Here is a 26,447-nt window from a genome sequence, read left to right on the forward strand (position 1 = left end):
GACTACTGGGAAAATCTACCTGGTCTCTTCATCTGAAAGTTCGTTGGTGAGCCTAACCAACTGCCTGTTTCCTCCCCCAGCCATTCATGGCAGAGTTGGCCACCTGTCCACCCACTCAGTGTGTCTGTCTGCTTGCCCACCTTGCACACAAGCCACATTCACAGGCTCCTCCCCCAGTTCAGACCTCTCTCTCTGCCCACAGCTATTCAGAATGTGCCGGTGGGATCAAGAAAGCAGTCTTGCATGAGTGCGGAGTTTAAAGAATGTGGCCCCAGTTGTCCTAGATCCAATATTACCCTTTTTACTCACAAGGATAAGCCACTTAACCTGTCTAAGACTTAGATTCTTTATCTAAAATACTAACAGCTGAAAGGTACTAATTGTTTACTATGTGTCAGTATGTGGCATCTCATTTAATCCTCCCAGCAACCAAATAGTATTAGTATCCCCACCTTACAGATGAGGAAACAAAGATATGGAAAGGTCACACACAGAGCAAGGGGCAGAGCTGAGTTGTCTGATTCTGAAATCCTCATAGGTACTAGTGGAACAGATAATACACTTTCTAAATGCCTTATAAATCATAATAAAAATGTGTGTATTTCCCCCAGGGCTGAGGAAGTAGTAGCCCTTACCCCTGCCCAGCCTTCTCTGGTCATAGCAACCCTCTTAGAGTAAAGACAGGGCACCAAATGTTTTACCCTGACCCACCTCAGAAAAGAGGAATAATTCTCTTCATGCTCCTCAATATAGTTTAATGAGAATTTAATCAATGTTTTCCAAAGTCTTGGCCATAAAGCTTCGCCTAGGGGCATTTAGCTCAGGACATTCTTAAGAAACATATAGGGGCTCCCTGGTGGTGCAGTGGTTAAGAATCTGCCTGCTAACGCAGGTGATACGGGTTCAAGCCCTGGTCTGGGAAGATCCCACATGCTGTGGAGCAACTAAGCCCATGCACCACAACTACTGAAGCCCGCGTGCCTAGAACCCGTGCTCCGCAACAAGAGAAGTCACCGCAATGAGAAGCCCGCGCACCGCAACAAAGAGTAGCCCCCGCTCGCCACAACTAGAGAAAACCTGCGCACAGCAACGAAGACCCAATGCAGTCAAAAATAAATAAATTAATAAATTAATTTTTTTCAAAAAGAAAGAAACACTTAACCACTGGTGGTCCAGTGGTTAAGACTCTGTACTTCCACTGCAGGAGGTGCGAGTTCGATCCCTGATCAGGGAACTAAGATCCTGCATGCCGTGCAGTGCAGCCAAAACTAAAAAAAAAAAAAAATGCTCTTACGCATCTAAGCCACTTTGAGGACCAAGTATGCCCTAGTGTGACCAGATTTACTGGGTATGGAGCAGGCTTTTGTGAGATGGGGAAGGAAAAGAAGAAGCGGAAACATGGCACCATGGGAAAGCCCTGTCAGGACCTCAGCTCAGGCATTAAGACAAATACCCAGCAGCCACTGCACTTTCTTGGGCCTCTGTTTCATTACATGTGAAATGAAAATGGTGAACTAGTGACATCTTTCCAGAGTAAATATTCTATGATTCAGTTTGTATGTACCTGAATAAGAAATGCTAATAAAGCGTTACCAAGGTATATTAGTTTGCTAGGGGTGTTGTAAAAAGATTCCATAAACTGAGTGGCTTATATAACCAAAATTTATTGTCTCACAGTTCTGGAGGCTAGAAGTCCAAAAGTAAGGCGTCGGCAGGGTTGGTTCCTTCTTAGGGCTGTGAGGGAAGGATCTGTTCTAGGCCTCTCTCCTTGGCTTGGAGATAGCTGTCTTCTCCTTATGTCTCTTCACGTTGTCTTCCCTCTATGTGTATATCTGTCCAAATTTCCCCTTATTATAATGACACCAGTCATGTTAGATTAGGACCCACCTGTACTTAGTTTGCTAGGGTTGCCATAACAAAATACCAAAGACAAAGTGGCTTAAATAACAGAAATTTATTTTCGCAAGTTCTGGAGGCTAGAAGTCCAAGATCAAAGTGCCGGCAGGGTTGAGTTTTTCCTGAGGGCTCTCTCCTTGGCTTGTAGATGTCTACCTTCTTGCTGTGTCTTCACACAGTCTTTCCTCTGGGTATGCTCGTCCGTAGTGTCTCTTTGCGTGCCCAGATTTCTTCTTCTTATAAGGACACCAGTAAGACTAAATTTGGGTTCACCCTAATGACCTCATTTTAACTTGATTACCTCTGTAAAGACCCAGTCTCCAAATAAGGTCACATTCTAAGGACTTCAACGTATGAATTTTGGGGAAACACATTCAACCCGTAACACAAGTAAAGATCCCCTCCCCTGCCTCCAGGGATGGGGAACCACAGCATGTCAGAAACAAATCACACAGCTAGTTTGTGGCATGCCGTTCGCAGTAAACCAGGTTGCCTAAATATGGAAAACAGAGTTTTGTTAGTTCATTGATTTGTGTTTGCAAATGAATGTCACTAATTTTTAAAATACTGTGCTTAGTTAGACAAAACATTTACTGAGGTTCTACTATGTTCCAACATTGTGTTAGGTGCTGAGAACACAAAGACCAAAAAAGACACAGTCCTTGCCCTTAAGGAAGGAATAGTTCTAAAAATAACTAATTATCCCAGGTCTGGTAATGCAACAGGTGCAAAACAGAAGTACGTGCAAGTTAAGCAAGAGGAGGGAATGATTGACACTGTCTCAGGGAATCAGAAAGAGCATCACAGAGGATGTGACATAAACAAAGTTTTGAAGAACAAGTAGAAATTACCCAAGCAGATAAAAGAAAGACATTCCAGGAAAAGGAAAAGGCAGATATAACTGGGTCTTGTTCTGTATTATCCTATAGTATCCTGATGGGAACTAATAGATAGTTTTAGGTAGAGGAGTAACACGATCAGCTTTGCATTTCAGAGAGAAAATTCAGTGGTGTGGAGAATAGATTGGGGTGGGGAAGAGGCAGAAGAAAGAGAAACTAGTTATGAGGCGGGCCCATTATTTCAGTCACCCATCAAGGGATGATGAGACCTGAACCAGAGCAGTGGCTGTTTGTTTAACAAAGACTCCATTCAAGGGAAACCCCAGCCTTGGGCTGAAGCGGTGGGGTGTGAGGGTTTATTAGAGGTCACTTCACCATCTATAATGAGGACAGTGATTTTAAGATATTTTTCACTTTCATTAATGAAAAACTCAAAGTGGTTAATGATGTGATGAGAGCAAATGAGACATGATGTCAGCACTGCTTCTCATCAGGACTCAAACTGAAGAGCAAAAGAACATATTTGGGGCTTCCCTGGTGGCACAGTGGTTGAGAGTCCGCCTGCCGATGCAGGGGACACGGGTTTGTGCCCCGGTCTGGGAAGATCCCACATGCCGCAGGAGCGGCTGGGCCCGTAAGCCATGGCAGCTGGGCCTGCGCGTCCGGAGCCTGTACTCTGCAACGGGAGAGGCCACAACAGGGAGAGGCCCGCGTACGGCAAAAAAAAAAAAAAAACATATTTGTTCCTCAAAATCTTTTCTTTCTTTTTAAAGGTAAATCTATTTTTATTTTTTTTATTTATTCATTCATTTTTTGGCCACACTGCATGGCTTGTGGGATCCTAGTTCTCCAACCAGGGATGGAACTAGGGCCCCCTGCAGTGGAAGCGTGGAATCTTAACAACTGGACTGCCAGGGAATTCCTGTTCCTCAAAATCTTTTCTTTCTAACAACTGTCTAGGCTCTCCATCATATATAAATCTTTATTCCAACTGTTATCTCAGTGTTTTACAGCAAGAAACACCTTCATGTCTATTGTTATGATGCCTCTTTACTGCAAAGTCCATTTCCAAGGGTGCTACTAAGCATTCTCCTAGGTCATGCAGCATGTGTCGATGTGGGTCAGCACTGGACAGTGTGTGACATGCTGCTGTCCTTCATGACATGTTCGGAAATAGTTCTCTCTGTGCAAGAATGAGTAATACTAAACCTTAAATAGCCCAACTCAAAGGGAATACCCCTGGAAGCTCATCTTGAAAAGAGGACCCCTTTCTGCAGATTAGCAAAAAGTTGGCTCAGCAAGTCTGGGTTAGCTCAGTGGAAGGAAAGAAAAGCTGACACCTGCCAGTATGTTCTGGAGGCTCCCCCTTTCTAAAAAGGCCATTTCATCAAAAGGGAGCTCCCATTGTTACAGAGTCACCTAGCTGTTCCATGCACAGAGCAGGTCTCTCTCCCTGGTACTCCCAATCCAGGAAGCATGGCAACAATCTTGGAAGGTTGGAACCTGGACACTTCTCATGGACCAGAGCCTTGTCACGTGGCCACACCTGCTACACAGGATGCTGAGAAATGTAATCCTTAGCTGGGCAGCCATGTGACTGGACATTGTCGTGGGAGAATGAAAATGCCCCTGGAGGCACACCTCCTAGCCCCTGCAACACAGTGCTGGGTAGGATAGGCAGTTGTAAGGGATTTTTCTGGAAGCTGTGAACTCTGTAATAATTTTTACCTCGATGGTCCCAGATCTTAAATTAGTGTATGGTATGGTTTAGGACCACCCTTCCCCCACTAACAATTCTGAGAGGAAACTTCCACCAACAAAAAGATGTCTCTTGAAGATGGTTGACTTCTTCAAGTTGATGTGCTCCAGGCAGGCGGCCTTTCTGACAGAACCACATGAAAGGCAGGAAAGAGATCTGGCACTCTCAGACGGTTACGTTAGCATCTCAGTAACTCCTGGGGTGAGCTACATTTGTTTCTCAGATTCTTTTTATTTTCTTCTTTACCTGCCTTAAAGAATAAAGGTTTGGGGACTTGAGAGACAGGAGCTTTTGTGTTTCTGTGGCAGCAGATTTCAGAGATAAAAAAGGCCCTTCAGCATTTTCCTTGGATGCATGTCTATGTGCCAAGTTATCAGGTTTAAACCACAGCCAATCTAATAGAAGACCAGGGGTGGAGACTTGTGCAAAGAACTCTTCATAAAATGTACTGGAGTTCTCAACCAGCCTGCTCAGCTACCTCTAAGAGGCTCCAGGGGAGAAAAAGTCCCAAACCTCCTGTTTAAGAATGTTAAGATAACATTTTTTTGTGGACAAAGAATGGGACCTGTGGACTCCAGAACAATATCGGCCTGATTTTCGAGCATTGCCATCCTGAGGGGCCTCACTACATGACTGAGCAAAAAGCAGGAGAGCTGGAGATTCTGCCACAGGAAATGGTGGTTTGAAATAGGAGCACAGATGGTGCTGAGAGCAGAGAGGCACACCTTCTTCCTGGTTCCATTTTGTTATAATAAAACACATGCCAAATAGGTCATTGCTTGTTCCCTTCTACTCCTGCCTTGGGCCATTCAGAAGGTGACTCTGCATTCCTTCCCAGACTTTCTCATACTTAGTGCTCTGATAATTCTTAACAAAAGGGACATGACAGAATTCTCCAAGCTTCATTCTATTGCCTCTAAGTTAACTTAGTCCACCACAGTTATGTTGAGTGCCCTCCTGCCCTACCCTGTGTCATGTGGAAGGGGTAATGCATATGAAGCGTAAGGTACAGCATCTACCTTCAAGGAGTTTACAATCTAGACAGGACTCAGAAGCTACCAGGTAGAAAAACATCATCATATTAAGGAAACTACTGCTAGAATTCCTCTTTGGAAGGCAACAGAGTTTGTTTAGGATGGTAGCTTCATAAATGCTAGACTGCAGAAGGTGAGACCCCTCCCCCTAAGAATCCAGCTGTAGGTTAGATAGTTCTGTATTATAATGGGGGAAAATGTTGCTTGTGCAGAGATAGGAAGAGAAAGAGAGGGTCTGAGCCTGTCAGAGGGTGGGAAGCTGCCTGGTTCATGATGGAATCTGCTCCTTGTGACCTTTCAAATCTACACTAGAGGATTTGAACCCACAAAATTCTTAGTGTAGGTTTTTTGGTTTTGTTTTGTTTTGTTTTTTGTAGAAACTGATGAAGACACTGTACCTTGCACCCAGGACAGCTGAGACTAGAACAAGTAGAGCTGCAGGAGAGAAAACTCAGAGGACCATGAGGAAGTTATTCCCAGAAATTACAGGAATCATGGGCAGCCTGAACCCACCAAGCTGTAAAAGTAGCATTTTGTCCATATTTACCCAAATTCCTGACAGCCTAGAGTCTCTGACATTTAGTTTCCATTTACATATCATAATTGAATAAGAGCACCAAAAAGATGATCACCAAGTGTAGAAATATTTGGACCTGGTAGACAGATAGAGAAATTAAGTCGTAAGCAAATGACATGATGGTTCTGAAGCATCCATCCTTCACTGATGTTCAGGGACCCCTCTGGACTTGCGATCAAACCTATCTCCTGTCCTTAAAATCAACCAGCAAGAATTTACCAAGGACCTCTATGTGTCAAGTAGTAAGAGAGCTGCAAAAGAAGTAAAGAGGTGGTCTCTGGCCTCCAAGACCCTAGCAGCTAGTTAGAGAATTGAGGCAAGTGGAGTTGACATTTATTCACCACATGCTGGATTGCAGGCATTGCTCTGAGCACTTTCCATACATTATTTCATTGGTTCCTCAGAACAACTCTGTGAACTGAATATTTTTACGTTCATTTTGCAGATGAGGAGACAGGGGCCCCAGAGAGTAGGAGCAGCCTATCTGAGGTCACAGAGCTATCAAGTGGTAGACCCAGAATTGGAATCCATCTGTCTGGCTCCAAATGCTCTCACTGAAAATAGTCTCCACAGCAGACATAATTCTAAGATGTAGGACATAAACCAAAGGTGCTTCAGAGTCCAAGGGGGAGGGAAGAATGGGAGCTGGAATGGTCAGGAAAAGTCACACAGAGGAAGGAAGATTGGCCTGGGGGGTCAGGACTCGGCAGTGGCGGCGGGGGGACCGCTGAAGGTGCAGCGGGAGGGAGAATAGAGGACTGAGCATATGCACAGGTGTTGGATGGAAGATGGTGAAGGGACTAGTTGTCACCTCAGAGGGCCTTTGACTCACGAGGTCTCCCAGGCAACCCAGCCTTCTGCTGCTTTCCATGTGGAGGCCTCACCACCACAGGCTAAAACACAAACTATAAATTCTGTAGGTCTTATGTCACCTGGCTCGACCATCACCTTCTTCTGTGACTCTAAGTACACTCGTCTGAGTCTCAGTTTCCTCAACATAAAATTAGTGAGCTGGGTGAGATAAGCACTACAGTTCCTTTAAGGTTACAAAAGTCTATGGTCCTGTAACTTAAATCCTCCAGTAGATTCATATTAGTTTGTATCCAAAGACTAGGAGAAAACTTGGACTTCTGAAATATCTTTCAGGACTGTGGCCAGGTTGCCTCTCAGATCTGGTTGGACTGGCCGAAGCTGGTCATGTATGTCATAGCTGGTCATGTATGGAACACATAGCTTTCATGTGGTCATGTATGGAACACATAGCTTTCATCCTCCTGAGACCCTTTCAAGCTGGTCATGTATGGAACACATAGCTTTCATCCTCCTGAGACCCTGAAAAGAAAGAGAGGGCTGGTGTCATTGTGTCCCCTGGGCCAGTTATATGTCCCCGTCGTCTTTAGTTTATGTGAGTAGGTGGGCAGCTGAGCTGTCAGCAACAGGAAAAAGTCTCACTTGGCAGAAGTGTTACAGATGCACTTATGTCATCTGCTATTTCCTAACTTTATTTTATGTATGTATCTATGTATTTATTTATTTTGCTATTCTCTAGTTTTAGATGCACCACCTTGTTGGTTTTATTTTATTTTTATCTGAATGAAATTTGAGAGAACTAGCATTTTTTAAAATGACTTAAATAGTCGCAGTGTTTGTTCTTAAATTAACCATTGATTTAGAAGGTCTCAAAATACATGAAGGAAGAAAAAAGAGGAAATAGTCTTGAAATACTAAGTGCTACTATAACTATTTGCTGGGTCAGTTCCATGGGCTGATGAAACCTGGTGGTACTTAGGCTTCTAGCTCTGCTTCTTTATCTTAGGATCTGAAAGCGTTCTCTGTGGGTTTCTGGTGTTGGCAACATCAATCTGAATAAACAGTCTCTCACTGTTTCTTGGACAAAACACACACACACACACACACACACACACACACACACCCCTGTGAAGTGAGTTCTCAGCAACCATAAGCCATTCAGAGTGGTTACTCAGGGTACAGCTGCTCACAGGGCAATTCTAGCCTCAGCAGTGATTTTGTACTCATATTTCATTCTTTATATAAATTCAGGAGTCTTACTACAACTCTCTGCTTGCCCCCTAGCTTTTTTGATCAGGGGTCAAATGACCGCTGAAGTTGGTATCTGGCAGGGTTAAAACATGTTTAATTCTGGGAAGAGACTCTATCATCAAGATCTTTACAAAACCAGTTCAGTGAGATTCCCTGGGATGACGATGTGTGAAAAGCCTAGAAAGAAAAAGAGAATATTTTCAAACCCAGGAGGCAACCTCTGGTTATCCGTCAGGCTGAAGGCCCACTTGGATCTTGGTGGGGTGCGTTTTCATCAACTTGTTGAGACTTCAGTCTGTATCTTTGGTTAACTCTGTAAACATCTGAATTGTGTCTGCAAGCACTCTACCCCTTTGTACCCTACCTATTTCTTCCTTTCAGTTTCTTCCCAACAAATCCATCATAAGTTCAACAACAAGCAGGCTGATTCCACAACCATCCTTATAAGTTACCTTTACACATTAATGTTACCTCCTGGTATTTAGAAGGTACATGCTATTACTTAGAACCCTAGTGGTGCTTCGGGTTGTCCCTCACCGTTAATTATCCTGGTGTATCTTACCCCAAGCCCATAAGTCTCCCTGACTCTCCAAGAAGTCTGTCTTCAGTATTCAGCCGTGTTTCTACTCCTAGAGCAACCTCTAGTTCTTGAGGATCTCTGTGCCAGCTTCCTTATCCATAAAATGGGAGTAAGAAGAATATCTACCTCATAGGATTTTTGTGAGGATTAAATACATTACTAAACAAGATACACTAAAAAAAAAATGCCTGGCCCATTGTAAATGCTCAATAGTTGTCTGTTATTATCTTATTGAGCTAAACGTCTTATTTACTGGGGTAAGAGGTCTCGTCCACTGTTTTCCAAAGTGCTGCTCCTGGTTCAGAAGGATTTGGTAAAGGGAGCAAAGAAGAAAAAATGAAAATTGACTCTCTGATTTTTAGTCTGGGTGATGTACTCTAGTGCTAATATTAAACACAGGACTGATTCACAGTAAAACTACATACCTTTCTTTCAGTTCAGGTCTAGTGGGTTCAATACAGTTATTTGCATGGAAGGACAATAATAGCACTATTATGTTTATTTTTAAAAAAGCATAAGTAGATCCTCCTTCCTCCCAGTGTCTCATGAGAATGGTGTGGGAGTATGGGGACAGCACATGCAGCCATCATGCTCTTTCTACCAAAATGGATACAGGACACATTAGAAATTTAAAAACAGAGAAACTGAGCAGAGAAGTTGACTTAGAAAAAACAAAGATAAGTTTAATTTTAGTCATGTGGTAGACTGTCTAAAGTGAAGTGAAAAATAAAACATTTGAATAGAAGAATCTTTAAAGAAATTAGGAGTATGAAAGTCAAAAGTAGTGAGAGAAATCGGGATAAGAAAACAGATCTGGAACTCTTCAGTAGTCTAAAGCTGATCTCTAAAACCATAAGATCGAATGTCTCCCTTGAGGAAGAATGTAGACAGAAAACATGAGGCTAGGTCTCCCCACTTCTGCGTGGGATGTTTTTAAACTCACAGCACTTTTGAGACTGCCCTTTGACTTTTTTTTCAGAAGCAAGACAATGGGCACTGTATGCTGGGCTCTTCTTAGGGGTCATCGTTGGTGTCATCATGATTCTGCAAGTGGTAATACTACTGTTGAGAAGAAGAGGTAGGTGACAATAGATTCTTATCAGACTCCCTGTGGTAAGCAGGGGACCTCTCCCCACAAGCACTTGCTCTCACCACTGGGGCTTTCTGCAGGCAATGCCTTTGCAAAAACACTACATAAACATATCCTCGGATCTTGTTCAATTCAGTTTCATTCAACACGTCTTGCTTGATCCCGCCACACTAGGCTGTGGGGATAAAAAGATAGATGAACCACAGGTATTTAATATGGGAGACATGACACAGATAATTTAAATTCAGTATATATGACAAACACTGCAGCAGAGGTGTGTACAGGATGCTGAAGGGATCCAGATAAGAAGCTTAAAATATTCACTAGGAGCAGAATACAGAGGACCCTTGAATCTTGTTCAACAGAAAAGTTATAACTACTGACTAATAATAAAAAGGATGCTTTTACCCAAGGGTTGAAACCTTTCTATAATTTCTTCTTTTTTAATTAATTATTTTATTTATTTTTGGCTCCGTTGGGTCTTCGTTGCTGTGCACGGGCTTTCTCTAGTTGTGGTGAGCGAGGGTTACTCTTCGTTGCGATGTGTGGGCTTCTCATTGCGGTGGCTTTTCTTGTTGTGGAGCACAGGCTCTAGGCGTGTGGACTTCAGTAGTTGTGGCTCGCGGGCTGTAGTGTGCAGGCTCAATAGTTGTGGCATGCAGCCTTAGTTGCTCCACGACATGTGGGATCTTCCCAGACCAGGGCTCGAACCCATGTCCCCTGCCTTGGCGGACGGATTCTTAACCACTGTGCCACCAGGGAAGTCCCTATAATTTCTTTTTATGCTTACAATATCCCTCTGAGAAAAGGAGGGTATAGTTGTTTCTATGTGACTTAGCAATGGGGTAACCAAGGCACGGAGAGGCTGACTCCTGCAAAGTCACCCAGCTGATTGGTGAGGGAATCAGAACTGCAACTATGTGTCCCAACTACCGGGGCATGTTCCTCTAGGAAGGCCCACAGCTTATCAGAAGACAGCAGAGAGAACACACTTTACTACCATTTTAGCACAAATTCTGACTCACCTTGGACAAGTGTGCAATTCATGAGGTCACTTAAAGCCAAACTAAATAGTTATGGAAAGTTACCCAGGGTAGACTGAAACCATTAGGGCCCAATTACTCCCTTGCAGTTTCAATGTCTAGAATTAGTATCTCCTGGCCTCCCCTCCAAGTTGTCCTATGATTCAATATCCTGGGCAGTGTGCTCCCCTCAGTGACACTACCCACCACCCACTCACATTAGCATCAGAAGGTCCTGCCCCACGATCAGGACAGATCCCTGGGCTGGTCTTCCCATGGGGAGAATAGAACTTGATCCTCACACCACAGATCTGATGGCCGATCTCATTCTCAAGTAGATCAGTGTTCTCCACATATAACCTTCTTGGAAAAGCCCTGTCTCAGCACTCTGATGTTGGTTTTGCTTATGTAAAAAAATCTAGGTCATAGCAAGCCGCCTACTTTGTCTCATTTCCTCCATTTAAGAGGTAGCTGGGGAGGAATGGGGGGAGTGCGGCAATGCAGACAGAAATCACGATGAGAGTCCATGGGGATGGGCCAGGGCAGCCACATTTGTCTTAGACAATAAGGAAGCAGTGAAATACCAGCGATGAGAAAACTGAGATTAACATACCTGCATTAACCCAGCTGGTGAAGGTCCTGGGATCCTAACCTGCACTCTTTCCTCAACTACATCCTGCTCATCACATGGTTGTCTCTGAAGGGAATAGCGCTCCCCACCCCACTACAATTCTCTACTACTTTTCCCAAACACGTACCCATCCTTGTTTCTAATCACCGTGTATTCCTTGTAAGCCAGGAACATACAAAGCCCTGCCTTAAGTCTGTGGGAAAAGCTTATACTTAATTGCTGTACCCCCATAAGACTTTGCTCAAGAGATTCTGTTGCCAACTTCTATTGGTGTCACCTCCAGAATGCAGCCTGACTCTGAAGGTTTTCAGAAGGACTCTCTGGAAATTTCGTGTCCAGGAGACACACTAGATAAGAACATAGATTTTTAGCATTCAAATGCAGACTTTGCCACTGACAAGCTCTGTGATCAAACGAAAGGCAAACAAATCTGCAAAATGGGGATAATATTATGTACTTCATGGTATTGATGTGGGGATCCATAAGTCAATATACTGAAAGCACTGAACACGATGGCTTCCATGGATAGATGATGGATGAGAGATGGATAAATAGATGGATACACACACACACACACACACACACACACACACACACACACACACAGAAAGACTAATCTCTTAATGTAAGCATCAATAGTTAATCTCTATTGCCAGCAGAGGGCAGCGCTGGAAGGATCTGGGAAGAGCACCTAGAACAGATTTAAAGTACTTGAGGTTAGGGTAACATAAGACAACTTTATGCCTCAGATGAGAGCTGAAAAGGATATTAGACCGACTATGCCTTCATTTTACAGTCATGGTAAGAGAAGAGACCCATTGAGATGACATGTTGTCCAATGACACACAGCTAATGAGGGCTAGAAGGGGGATGCCCCAATGCTAAGGTCAAGACATTTTTCATTAGATCTTAAGGCCTCAGTGACTAGAGTTGAGCTGGCTCCTGAAAACCTGTTTCTGCATTGGGGAAGAAAAGAATTAGACTGAATTATCTTGGTCCAGTGGTCTTTTTGAGAAGCAACATTCAGCCTTGCCTTTTCCATCTCTCTGACCCTTTGGGACTTTCCCCTCAATTGTAATTTTCAGCTTGAGCTGACCTGAAAGACTGAAAGTCCTTAAGGACCGAGGTCTGTTCTCTACACTATTTGTTCCCCTACAACACCTAGGACAGTGCTGAGTGGGGGCTTCTAACTGTGCAAACATTCATGGTTTTGAACCGAAGGATGTATTTCACAGAACTAACTTGTGCCCCCTCTGTTATCTCCTCTGATCACCCCAAACCCTATCCTCCCTCCCTATCCCCCCGCAACACGCATCTTCAGCCAGTTATCAACCCTGACCAAAAAAGTGAAGTTGGAACCACCAGGCAGGTACTCCCTGCCCACACATGCACAGGAAAACCATACGTTGGCTTCTTTGAATTCTTTGAGCTTCCCAGCAGCTGCCCATCACTTCCTTCCCAAGTGTCACACCCTCATGCAGCACCTTCCACCACTTTCATCACGTACATACATACAAGGCCTTTCCCTTCCAAATAAAAATATACCTCTCCTAAGTGCTATTCCCTCAGAGACATACTCCTAGATTTTTAAAAGAATAAATTAATTGGTGTTAAAATAAGTCTACCCTAAAGACTTCACGTGATTTCCTCTGAATCAAGTCTCCATTGTTTTTGCCTGGACTTTGCAATAGTCTCAAAACAGGCCTCCCTGTTCCCATCTGTTTTTTACCCTCCATCCTTCTCACTGCTACATGATATATCCAAAGAATACCACAAAACATTAGAAAGAATGAGATAGGTCTACTGCACTAGCATGGAAAATGTCCTCAACACATTTTAGCTGAAAGGGTCAAGTTACAGAGAAGTGTATGGAATGACTGTATTTGCAGAAGAAATATCTGTATAAGTATAGCAAGTGTCCAGAGCTGTACCGTCTAATACGGTAGTCATCAGCCACGTGTGGCTGTTTAAATTTAAATTAATTAGAATTAAACACAATTTTAAATAATTTTATTGAAGTATAGTTGATTTACCATGTTGTGTTAATTTCTGCTGTACAGCAAAGTGATTCAGTTATACATATATATACATTCTTCTTCATAGAATTAAAAACAATTTAAAATTCAGTTTCTCGGTTGCATTAGTCACAGTTCAAGTGCTCAGTAGTGACTTGTGGCTTGCAGCTACCATAGTAGACTGCAAATATGGAACATTTCCATCATCGAAGATGATGTTGTATTGTACAGAGCTGATCTGGAAGGATATACATCAAACTGTTAAAAGCAATTACTTCTGAGAATGAAATTGTACTGGTTAATGGGGGAAAGAGGACATACTTTTTACTCTCTATTATTTAAATTTTTGTAACAAGAATGAATTATTCCTACAATTTAAAAAGAAAAAATTTAAAAACTGGTTAAAAATTTAAATGTTCTGCAACATATTAATTTCCAGAGATCCTAGGCTCTGAGCAAAAAAAGATGGTAGGCATTAGAATGACATTGCAGCTTTATTCCAAATAGTCCCAGGCAGATCATCCCTCTTGCATCCCTTCCACCTACACATACACCGTCCCCCAGAAACAGGGAGGTGAGAAAGCTGTGAATGAAACAACATGCTATGAGCTGAAGAATTCGAAAGAGGTATAAATAACTTGCCCTGCCCCTAAAGAACTTAGAATTCTATTAGGAGATCAGATATATACATCAAACAATAGAGATCAAAATAATTGAATGGCATATCAATTACACCTAACAATTGCACCTAACACTATGTGCCAGGCACTGTTCTATACACTTTACAAGTAATATCTCATGTAATCATCACAACAGCCCTGTGAGGCAGGTATTTCAATCCCATTTTACAGATAGGGGAATAGGCCAAGAGAGATCAAGTAACTAACCTAATGTCATATGACAAATGTACACGGGGTTTGGGACTCAGTGCTTTGTTCCTGTGGTACTTCTGGGGAAGGTGGGTGTGCAATGGGGGGTAAAGACCAGACAGGTCTGAGCAGAGAGTTCATGCTGGGGACCAGAGGGAGATAACCACTATGGTTTCTTTTCCCCAGGTAAAACAGACAATTACCAGCCAACAATGGAAGCAAAAAGCCTTACTATCTATGCCCAAGTCCAGAAATCAGGTGTAAGTCCTATACTGTCTTTGTCTGGGGTGGACCTGTCATGTTTCCCATGGAATCCCTGGCCATTCAGTTCACTTTGCATGTCTGACATTCATGGTTCTACGTGGGTTCTGAAGCAGAGGAAATTAAGAAAGCAGAAGTCAAGAACAAGAGCTCTCTAAAAGGACATTAACTTCGGTGTTAGATGGGACTATTTATTATTTGAAATAACGGGAAACACTGGGTAATTTTCTGGTCATCTGTTTCTTCGTAGGAAAAATTGAGGAAGCTAGAAACACGTGATGTATGACTCCTTCCAGCTCTGGCATTCTAGGAGTCTACGGTTCTCTGTTATCAAACTCTTTCCTTCTCTATGGAAGAGGGTGCCAGCTTGAGGAGAGAGGGGAAGATTGAGAAAGGCTATTGTGTGACATGTTGGTCTGATCCAAGCTTACGAGTTTGCAAACATCAAAGAGACAAGGAAGGAAGATCTTGAGGATTCTGCCTAGAGAGTGGTTGGTGAGATGGAAGATGATATGTAGGCAGCAGATGAAAGCAAAACTGTGACAGAGTGATGGTTGGGCTGAAACAGAAGAGATGGATTTAAAAAACTAGAGTCATGATGAAGTTGAGCATCAGATAAGTTAGAAGTAAGAGGGAGGTTAAAGAATGATGGCTAGATATGAAGATATTATAGTTTTTCTGACATGAAGGCAATTCTAGGTGATGTATAGGCCAGAATACGGCCATTCAGGATGTAGGGGAAGGCAAATTCTTGAGTAAAAGATGTGAAGGTAAAGACAGCTTTGATTAGCACCTTGGAAAATTGCATCAGATGACAGTAAATGCATTTCTGATAACCAGAGACAAACTCTTGGACAAAGCCCTTCTTTCTGCTGTCCCCTAGTGGTCTGGAGGGTGTATTACACAGGCCATGACCACCGTTGAGAACCAAACTCCGTTTAAATATATGAGTCCCAAGAGCAACCTCTTTTGCATATACATATTTAGGTAATCAGGTTCAACTTAACCATGGTGCCTTCCCTATCTATTCTATCCCATGTTGCTAGCACCCCTCTTTTTACTGTAAAGTATGACATCCATACCAAAAAGTGCACCACGTATAAATGTCAGCTCAATGAATTACCCCATCTTGATACCTAGTAAAGCAAGTCTCTCCAGCTTGTTTTTCTTCAAGAGTTTTGGCTATTATGTCCCTTTGTACTTGCATATGTATTTTCGAATCAGCTTCTCAAGTATCACAGAAAGGGGAAAAATCCTATTAGGATTACATTGAATCTGCAGATCTATTTGAGGAGAAATCATATCTTTCAGTATTGAGTCTTCTAGGACCATAAAACTACCACCCAGATCAAGGAACAGAACATTGTCCCCACCCCCAGAAGACCTCCTTGTGTGCCTCATAATCACTATCTTCTCTCTCCTCCCCAAAGATTCCCTATCCTTACTTTCTGAAAATATAGTTTACTCTTTTTTTTTTCCCTTTGGACTTTATAAAAATGGAATCTTATAGCATTTTTCCTCCTGTGTACAGTTTATTTTGCTCGATATTACCTTTTATGAGATTCAAGCATGTCTTTGAGCTTAGATATAATGCATTCATATTCATTGATTTATGGAATATCAATGTATACATATACAAGAGTTTATTCTTCCAGTTGACTACTGATGGACATTTGTGTTATTTCCAGTCTGAAGCTATTATGAAAATTGCAGCCATTCATATTCATATGTGTGCTTCTTGGTAGATATGTGCACATATTTTTGTTGGGGATATATCTAAATGTAGAATTGCTAAGTCACAGAGTATGCATATCCTCAAATTGATTAGATAAGGCCAAACAGTTTTTCAAAGTGGGTGTACCAATTTACTTTTTTGCAACTACATACAAGAGTTTCAGTTGCTACACATTCTAATCGAAATTTGGTGTTATTGGTCTTTTAAGTTTTAGTCATTCTTTTGGATGTGTCTTTTTATAGTTCTATTTTGCATTCCTCTAATTATTAAGAAAGTTGAACAATTTTTCATGTGTTTATTGGCTGTATAAATATCCTCTTTCTTAAAGTGACTGTTAAATCTCTTGCCAATTTTCCCTTGCATTTCAGTCTGTTTTGGGTGGGATTATTATAAGGCTTTTAAACATTTTTAGCAGTTATATTTTAGCACATACCTTCACCCATCTTGTGGCTTGCCTCTGCAATTTCTCAAAGATACATTTTGATAAAGGAAAGTTCTCAATTTTAGTGTAGAACAATTTCATCATCTCTTCCTTTGTGTTATAAAAAGATAACACTTTTTGTATTCCAGTTAAGAAAACTTTCTTTACTCCCAGGTATGAAGATATTCTTCTATCATCTTCTAAAAACTGTATGGTTTATCTTTTCAACTTATATCTGCTATGCACCTGAAAATGATTTTTTGAGTGTGGTGTGAGATGGGTCAAGTTTTATTTTTTTCCATATGGATATCCTATTGACTATATTTAAAAACTGTCCTTGCCTCACTGCAGTGCCACCTCATTATAAATCAAGCGTCCATCTGTGTGTGGATCTATTTTGAAGTTCTCTGTTCTGCTCCATTGGTTTATTTCTTTACAATTGCACCAGAACCATACTGTCTTAACAAATCTGTGATTGCAGATTTATCACAAGTTTGATATCTGGTAAAACAAATCTTTTTACTTGTTCTTGTTCTTCAAGTTCTTGGCCATTTTTGGTCCTTTGCATTTTCATCTATATATTTTAGATTCAGTTTGTAAAAATCCTCCTTAAAATCCTGCTGGAATTTTAATTAGAACTGCATTGATCAATTTCAGAAGATCATATATGTTTTCCTATTGAGTCTTTCAATTCATAAAATGATATATCCTTTATTTAGATCTTCTTTAATTTTACCCTATCACTCCTTGAATTATCTTCTGCAACATTACTTCCAAAGTGCTGGCTAGCTCCTTTTTACTAAAACGACATTTTTACTAAAAGGACCTTTTATTAAAAGCATTACCTGGGACCTAATTAGAAATGCAAAAAGTCAGGTCCCACCCCAGATCTTCTGAAATAGAACCAGACTTCTAACAAGATTTCCAGGTAATTCATATGCACATTAAAGTGTGAGAAGCCCTGCTCTACCCCAAGCACTTCCAGTAATGGGAAATTCACTGCCTCTCAAGGTAATTCACCCCACATTTGAGCACTTCCTACTATTAGAAAGATCTTATTATATTGAACCAAAATATTACCCTAAACATTCCAACCTTGGTTTAAAGCTGACAGACTGTACAGAACAAATGTAATTCCTCTTCTACATGGCAACCCATCAGATATATGAAGAGAAAGATCATGTCCCACCTTGAATCTTCTTTCCTCCAGTAAAGTTTTCCAATTCCTTATCTCTTCCACCAGATGACAAGATTCCAAGTTCTCTCCCATTATAACCCATGTGCTTCCGTTTTAAGGCTTGTTCTATGTCCAGGAAAGGCAGAGAATAGCATTATCCTACACCAGTGCCCCCAAGTATGTTGAAAAGATGACTTTCCCGGCATAAGATATGTCGTCTCCCTCTTAGAGGGACGGGGTCTCAATTTATGCCTACACTGACTTCGTCCTGGTATTGTGGATTTTAATTCATTCTAAGTAATATTAACAAACAACAGCTGAAGGTTTTTATGTGCCTAGCACTGTTACATGGGGAATGCAAAGAAAAAATAGGCTATTTCTCAAGGAATTGATGGTCTGTTTGGAGAAGCGATGTGTAAATACATCAGAGTGTCTTAAATACAGTGTACAGTTAAGTGCCGTAATGTGTGAATTAAACTTTAGGTACCTGAGGAATTTAGGTGAAGGAGAGGTCATTATAAGTTGGGGTAACCAAAGAAGAACAGTATAATGGAAAATACATGCGCTTTAAGTTAAAAGATATTTTAAGTTAAAATCCTGGCTTTGATACTTCTTGCATGTTCACATTAAGAAAGTACTAAATCTTTCTGGGCTTTAGCCTCTTCATCTGTAAAATGTGAGTAACAGTCTTTAACATAAAGAGTGGTTGTGAGACAAATGGGAAGATATATGTGAAGAACTTGGTAAACTTTAACACACTCGCACATGTGTGGTTATTATGAAGTTCAATGTTTGGACAGGAAAGAGAATTGATGAGAAACCATATTAGAGTGAGTAATAGCAGGACTTCATGTTGTGGGTGATATGAGTGAGACTAAAATACTATAAAAATCGCGTTCCCTTCAGCTGCCTATGTAAGAACCACACCAATTTCAGTTCACTGTGAGCAAGATGTTTAAAACATCTGGGAAGTGATGATGATGAATCAGGCTGCCTCACAAGGCTGTAAGCTCCATGTCACTCGGGGAGTCTGAGCAAAGCCCAGAGAATTGAGTTCCAGGGAATTTGGGGGAGAATTTTCACCTGGGAAGGAGGCTGGACCAAATGACTCCAAGGAGCTTTCTAACTCAAAACTTCTTGATGCTACGCTTCTCCGTGGGGAAAGTTGAATGGGAAATAACTTGCTGCTCAGCTAATCTCCTGCTGTCTTTGCTTCCCTTGTAGTCTGTTCAGAAGAAACCTGACTCTCTGCCAGCTCAGGACCCCTGCACCACCATTTACGTTGCTGCCACAGAGCCTGTGCCAGAGCCCGTCCAGGTGAGGCATTGCTCTGTGCCTCCTCTCTGTAGAGAGGGAATAGGTGGAGGAGGGGAAAGGGTGGAACCTGTGTAGAGCTGAAATGGAGGACGTCGGCCCTTGCAAGCAGGTAGCAAGGAGCATCTGCAGCCTCAGTTGCAGGGCTTCCGGGAAACCCCTCGTGGCTGCTTACATGGGGTCTCTGCTCACTCTCTGCTCACCAGGCTTTCTCTGAGAGCTGTCACGTCAGAATCAACTGGCATATTTGTTAAAAATAAAGGCTCCCGGGACCTTCTACCTAGGATTCTGTTCAATCAGAATGTCTATGGTGGGTAACCAGGCATCTACACGTTAAAAAACAACATCCTCCTGGTGATTCTGGTGCACATTTAAGTTCAGGAATCGCACCTTGAGTCCAGGAGTTCTCCAGTCCAGCTGCATAACAGAGTTGCCAGGGGAGCTTTGTAAAAATGCTCATGCCTAGTCTCCATTCATCCCTGTTTAATCAGAACATTTAGGAGTAGAACTCTGCATAGGTGTAAAGCCTAGAAGACAGTATGACACATGGCCCGCCTGTTCTACCCCATTGCAAGATCAGCATGGATTAAGTTTACTTGACAGGAATCTTTCCTTTTACTAAACGAACAGAAGTAAATTCTGGGCTAAAATCTTGGCTTTAGTTGGACCCTATTAAATAAAGCATTTTAGGAGACAATGGAGGATCAAAAGGCCACAGAAATGCCTACATTTACCCATTTTCCTCAAAGCTCCTACTGTACACATACTCAGCAATGCTTGGGAGGATGCCTCATCTTCATCTTGAGGTGTATTCACAGACCACTCTCCTATCCAAAGGGAAGTAAAAACATAAATCTAACTTTAAAAGCTTTAAATAATGTAGATTTTTAATGATGTTTTCTTGGGGAAGAAACACAGCACTCGGTATATTTCACATTTTACAGCAAAACCACCTGAATTCCCTCATTCCTGTCTCTTTCTGTCTCAGACTCTTGAATCTCCTCTCCCCGCGAGAAGTCTTTGCCCACAATCTTCACCTCTTCCCCATCCCTCTCTTGCAGGAACCACTTCTTTCTTCTCCCTTTGGGTCTCATTAATCCCCCCCTTTTTAGAGCTCAGTAATTTAGAACTCTTTTGGCTTCTCTAAACTGAGTGCAGGTCCTCAGATGACTGGGACAGGTCTCTCAGTCTCCCTGATGACATGCATATGCTTGAAGGGAGCTGTAACCCATCTTGTGGGCGAGCAGGCAGTCTGGGAAGCTGAGTGCTACCTCTAGCAATACCCAGCTGTGGCAGACCCTGAGCAAGCTGCAATGCTACATGATTCTTGAGACGCTTTCCTTTTTCTAAGCATCACTGCTTCCATTTGTAGCCTGTGAACCTAGTGCTGGTCCCTCCACCCACAGACTTGTTCTCTTTTGCCCCCAGCAATCAAGCTCCATCACAGTATATGCCAGCGTGACACTTCCAGAGAGCTGACACCACAGATCCAGTGAAGGGACTTTCTGAAGGAATACGGAGGAGCCAAAATAAACACTGAACTTGGTCCCAAGTCCCAAGTTTCTTGTGACATCTACACGTCTGTACTCTTCTTGGATCGACTCCCTGGTGATGCTTCTCCCACATCTACCCGCGAAATAGATAAGGAAGCGAGGTTTCCCAAGCACTTAGCCTGCTCTGTGGGAGGCACAGGCTCAGAACAGAGATCTGCTTGGAATAGCTTTCCATCTCTGTGGTGTAGCAGATGAAATGGATAATGCCGGTCCAGTGAGGTGTCTCGCTCTTTGCTGCAATTGGGTAATAAAAGCCAAAGGCAGAAAGTCAGGACAGGACATCTAGTACCTATCTCAGACAGCTGACCACCAGCCACAAAGTCTGGAACAGCATACCCTTGGGCTGCCTGTCCTTGGTCTGGGAGCTGCTCCTGATCACCATGCAGACTTGATCAAGGCTCTGGGCCTCAGTTTCTCTCTCTGGATAGACAATGAGATTATTGTCTCAATGAGATTAATAAACACTCTGAGATTATTCCATAAAAGAAGCTAATAAAGTATTTTATTTGTAAAACCTGGAAGCTAAGAGTCAATAAACTGAAAATATGACTTTGAGGTCTCTGAGCTTTGAGTAATGGAATGAAAAAAAATCTAAGATTCTTAAAAGTACAGTTTTGTGCAAATGATGTTCAGATTTAAAGAAAAGGCTTCCCTGGTGGCGCAGTGGTTGGGAGTCCGCCTGCCGATGCAGGGGACACGGGTTCGTGCCCCGGTCCGGGAAGATCCCACATGCCGCGGAGCGGCTGGGCCCGTGAGCCATGGCCGCTGAGCCTGCGCGTCCGGAGCCTGTGCTCCACAGTGGGAGAGGCCATAGCAGTGAGAGGCCTGCGTACCACCAAAAAAAAAAAAAAAAAAGAAAAGTGGTAAGTGTTTTGTGATACTGTTACAAAGGAACTTGGGATAATCAGAACTTGTCCCAGAGTGACTTTTCACTTCCCCAAATGATTTTTAAATCCTAGTTCTCTGCTTACTCTGTTGAACAACAAACCTGGAACCTCAACTAAGACTCTTCAAACTGATTCTGAGTCCATTTTACATCCATGGCTTCACATCCCCAGGGTCTCTACCAGACACTTCTTAATCCTTGCATACCTCTCCCCGTCACTAAATGTATCTTGAAGTAGACAATAACATATATTGGCCCAACAGTTTCAAGTAATTGAATGCTTAATAACTTAAATTATTGGCTGCAGACAGAAAGAGCCTCTTCTATTAAAGTCCTATTTCCCTTCTATTCTCGCTTTCATATAGGCCTTCTTCAATTTAAGCACTTCTGTCTGATAGGGTCTTGTGTGACCCTAGTGAGCACTTTTAGAAATCACCATAAAGAAGATGTGGCACATATATACAATGGAATATTACTCAGCCATAAAAAGAAACGAAATTGAGCTATTTGTAATGAGGTGGATAGACCTAGAGTCTGTCATACAGAGTGAAGTAAGTCAGAAAGAAAAAGACAAATATCGTATGCTAACACATATATATGGAATTTAAGGAAAAAAATGTCATGAAAAACCTAGGGGTAAGACAGGAATAAAGACACAGACCTACTGGAGAATGGACTTGAGGATATGGGGAGGGGGAAGGGTGAGCTGTGACAGGGCGAGAGAGAGTCATGGACATATATACACTACCAAACGTAAGGTAGATAGCTAATGGGAAGCAGCCGCATGGCACAGGGATATCGGCTTGGTGCTTTGTGACCGCCTGGAGGGGTGGGATAGGGAGGGTGGGAGGGAGGGAGACGTAAGAGGGAAGAGACATGGGAACATATGTATATGTATAACTGATTCACTTTGTTATAAAGCAGAAACTAACACACCATTGTAAAGCAATTATACCCCAATAAAGATGTTAAAAAAAAAAAAAGAAATCACCAACTGTCTTACACCCATATAATAAGGGTCACCAAATTTCCAGCTCAAAACTCTGAGCTCCTTATAGCCTTGTACTTTATCCCCTCTTTTCAATCAGTTCACATTTTAGCTCTGTTGTTTGGAGCATCCCACTTCCTGGAACCAATGCATTAGTATTCTTTTTTGTGAAGATAGAAACTGACTCTGCATTTTTCTATGTAGAAAAGGAATCTACGGAAAAGATACTGGTTGGTTCAGATAACTGCTAGGAGGTTCTGTAAAATGATGGTTTGAAAATGAGCAAGCAAGGGGAGACTTGGACTGTGACTAGGGCCACAGCCCAAATCACAAACCCAGCCCAGGGATGACAATGCTGGGCACCAGCTGTTTTGCTATTGTCCTCCCAGCACTAGACCCAGACTCCATCATTCCCTCCCTGCCTCAGCTGGACTTGAAAACTCCAAATTGCTGTTGTACTATCTGTACCAAAGTGACATCTCCAGGGTCCATTCTTCAGCTTTTCATCTCTAGTTTCTAAATCAGAGTCCAGGACCAAGCGGCCAATCCTAGGTCACACATCCATGTTCTACCTCCAAGGGAGGCTGGGAATTGAATACATGGCATTTTCCATGTTCATAGTGGTGGTGGTGGTGAGGTCTGTCTCTTATGAATTAATTAGGGAATTCCCCAAACACAAGCAGTGAGATTCCATGCTGGACAGGCACACACACACACACATACACACACACACATACACAATGTCCACTATACCACCCTTGTATAATCTTAGGCTCATTAGCTGTCTATACTAAAAAACCAAGGAGCTACTAACCAGGATTTGTAAATCCTGGGGTTATGAGCAATCATTCTTTTACTATAACTCAGATTGTTTTAACAGCTCAGTTCCCAACATTTGGGTTTTTCCTGTGGCTGAATTCTACCTGATGGAAGGGCAGAAACAAAGGGGGAAAGAAGAGGCTATCCCCTCAAAATTCCCTGACAAGACTCAATAGCTCACTGCGAGGATGGCTGTGATTAGGAGTCTTTGGAGCCATTCTTCAAACAACATTTGATGTATGTCCTGCATAACCAGGTCCCAGGTTCAAGTGGGAAAGCAGAGAACCCCTCAGATTATTCTCTTACCATTCTCCAATTTTCCCCTAAGGCACTGTGCATGAGCTGAAGTTTTCTTCTTCCTCAGGCTTAAAATAAAACTGATACTTCAATTTCTGGTTTCCCCGTGTTTCTTCTCTGATGTTTTCTTTTGACTGAGCATATCTGAATTCTGGAGAACTCAGGAGGAACAGGCCCATTCTCAGTATTAATGGGTTGGGGTTCTGAAATACAGCTGGGCATAACCTTGAGCTTCCTTAGGACACTAACTCTAGTCACACGACCAGGATGTGATTGGTAAAGGGTCCATAAGCTGACTAAGAAACCACTGATTACAGTAAGTTACTTCTCTTCCTGAAGATTTTCTTTCTACCTCCTGGAAATGAGTAAAATATGGACAGTCCATCCAAGAAATTGCCCTTTTGTTTTTGTGTTGCCCAGAGAACGCGTAACATAGCAGTGTGGCAAAACATGTTTCATGACCTTGTGTCTCTATAGCTATGGTGTGAAGCACTGAAAGTGGCTGATTTGATTTGATGAAGTATGAGGTTGTCCTTATCCTAGGCGGAAGGTCAGAAGTCATACTCCACATGGAGAGGATAACTTGTGTTTAAAGGATTGTTTAATTTTTGTCACTGCCAAGGTAATTGCCTTCCCTGAATTTCTCCAAATTCCCCTTGTGGAGCAAATCTAGACTGGGTTTCTCAACTGCAGCACTATTGACATTTTGGTCCAGATAATTGCTTGACATGGGGGGTGTTCTGTACATCATATGATGTTTATCAGCATCCCTGGCCTCTGCCCACTAGATGCCAGTAGCACATCCCCTGTCCCTGGTCAGTACAATCAAAAATGCTTCCTGACATTGACAGATATTCCTTACTGGGCAAAATCTTCCCACTGATTGAGAACCCCTAAATTGAGAGCTGATGATCTAGAAACATACTGGCTCCCTAGTCATCTTTGCATAGACTAAATATCCATCAATATACCAAGTAGTAGATCTATCAAAAATCATATTTTGAAAGTGGCCACCTAGTCACTTAAGCATGACCCACATCTGCCAATATTACCAAGGTTATCTAAATATTAGAGCTCCCTGCCCAAACCCTACCTCAAACACAAATAAAATCTGGGTGAAGATCTATAGCAGAAGTCCCCAACATTTTTGGCACCAGGGACCAGTTTTGTGGTCCTGGGATGGGAGGGGTGGGAGGTGGGTGGGGGGGAGGGGTTCAGGCGGTAATGCGAGCGATGGGGAGCGGCAGATGAAGCTTCGCTCACTCACCTGCTGCTCACCGCCTGTTGTGCGACCCAGTTCCTAACAGGCTGCGGACCAGAGCCGGTAGGTGGACCGGGGGTTGTGGACCCCGATCTATAGAACCACCAACTTAGAGGCTATGGTTATAACCAGAGGATTTTGTGAAGAGTTCCACACAACAACCACAAGAGGGAGATGTAGCAATATAGTCCATCCCACACCAGCATCTCCAACACCACTTCGCTTGCATCTAAAGGATGTGGACTTAGTCATAGACTTGCTGAAATGGTGGCTGGATTCTCATCAGTTCACAGCACTTACAGGCTGGAAGGAGAGTTGACCCCTCCGCCTAGAGATAAGGAGGCCCAATGTGAGTTGATAACAGACTGTAATCAAAGTTAACTGCAATAAGTTTCTTTCACAGAAGACTCCTAATTCTACTCAGTGCTTCACTCATTTAACAAATAGTTATTAAGCTCCCACTAAGCATTAGGGGTTGTCATCCAGTAGGAGATACAAAAAATACAGGCAATTAAAATACTACAATATCCGATAGCTGGAGAACACCATAATCCAAAAAGATACATGCATCCCAATGTTCATTGCAGCACTATTTACAATAGCCAGGACACGGAAGCAACTAAATGTCCATCAACAGAGGAATGGATAAAGAAGATGCGGTACATATATACAATGGAATACTACTCAACCATAAAAATGAACAAAATAATGTCATTTACAGAAACATGGATGGACCTAGAGATTATCATACTAAGTGAAGTAAGTCAGACAGAGAAAGACAAATGTCATATGATATCATTCATATGTAGAATCTAATTTTTAAAAAAGATACAAATGAACTTATTTACAAAATAGAAACAGACTTAAAGATATCAAAAACAAACTTATGGTTACCAAAGGGGAAATGTGGGGGGAGGGATAAATCGAAAGCTTGGGATGAACACACACAAACTACTATATATAAGATAGATAACCAACAAGGACCTACTGTATAGCACAGTGAGCTCTACTCAGTATTCTCTGATAACCTATATAAGAAAAGAATCTAAAAAAAGAATGAATATATATATAACTGAATCACTTTGCTGTACACCTGAAACTAACACAACATTGTAAATCAACTATACTCCAGTAAAATTAAAATAAATAAATAAATAAATAAAATACTACAGTAGGTAGACAACCATATGCTCTACTGGGACTGCTTGAAAGTAAAAGGAGGTGCTGTTAATAATTATACTGTGGCAATGGCTGGGCAAGTCAGAATGTGTAGTCCCCCTAATGACAGAGAGGGTAAGGGATATTCAGTAAGCACAGAGGAGGTGCACAAAACTCAGACTTCAGGAGTGAGGAGAGTAAGCT

At 42.2% G+C, this 26,447-nt stretch overlaps 1 protein-coding gene across 3 annotated transcripts in view; it reads left to right on the forward strand.

The window, feature by feature from the left end:
* Positions 1-21,383, forward strand: part of SLAMF1 (signaling lymphocytic activation molecule family member 1) — a 33,213-nt gene extending 11,830 nt beyond the window's left edge. Inside the window, exons 4-7 of one of the 3 annotated variants that reach the window (XM_004327846.2) lie at positions 9,726-9,824; positions 14,560-14,633; positions 19,192-19,284; positions 20,710-21,383. In XM_004327846.2, coding sequence (XP_004327894.1) covers positions 9,726-9,824; positions 14,560-14,633; positions 19,192-19,284; positions 20,710-20,760 — 317 coding nt within the window. In that variant the 3' untranslated portion in view covers positions 20,761-21,383. The remainder of the gene's footprint in view (positions 1-9,725; positions 9,825-14,559; positions 14,634-19,191; positions 19,285-20,709) is intronic. The other 2 variants (XR_004526510.2, XM_073805547.1) reach the window with 2 other exon arrangements.
* The last annotated feature ends 5,064 nt before the right edge of the window (positions 21,384-26,447 follow it).

This window comes from Tursiops truncatus, chromosome 1, assembly GCF_011762595.2.
Source record: "Tursiops truncatus isolate mTurTru1 chromosome 1, mTurTru1.mat.Y, whole genome shotgun sequence".
Lineage (NCBI taxonomy): Eukaryota > Metazoa > Chordata > Mammalia > Artiodactyla > Delphinidae > Tursiops > Tursiops truncatus.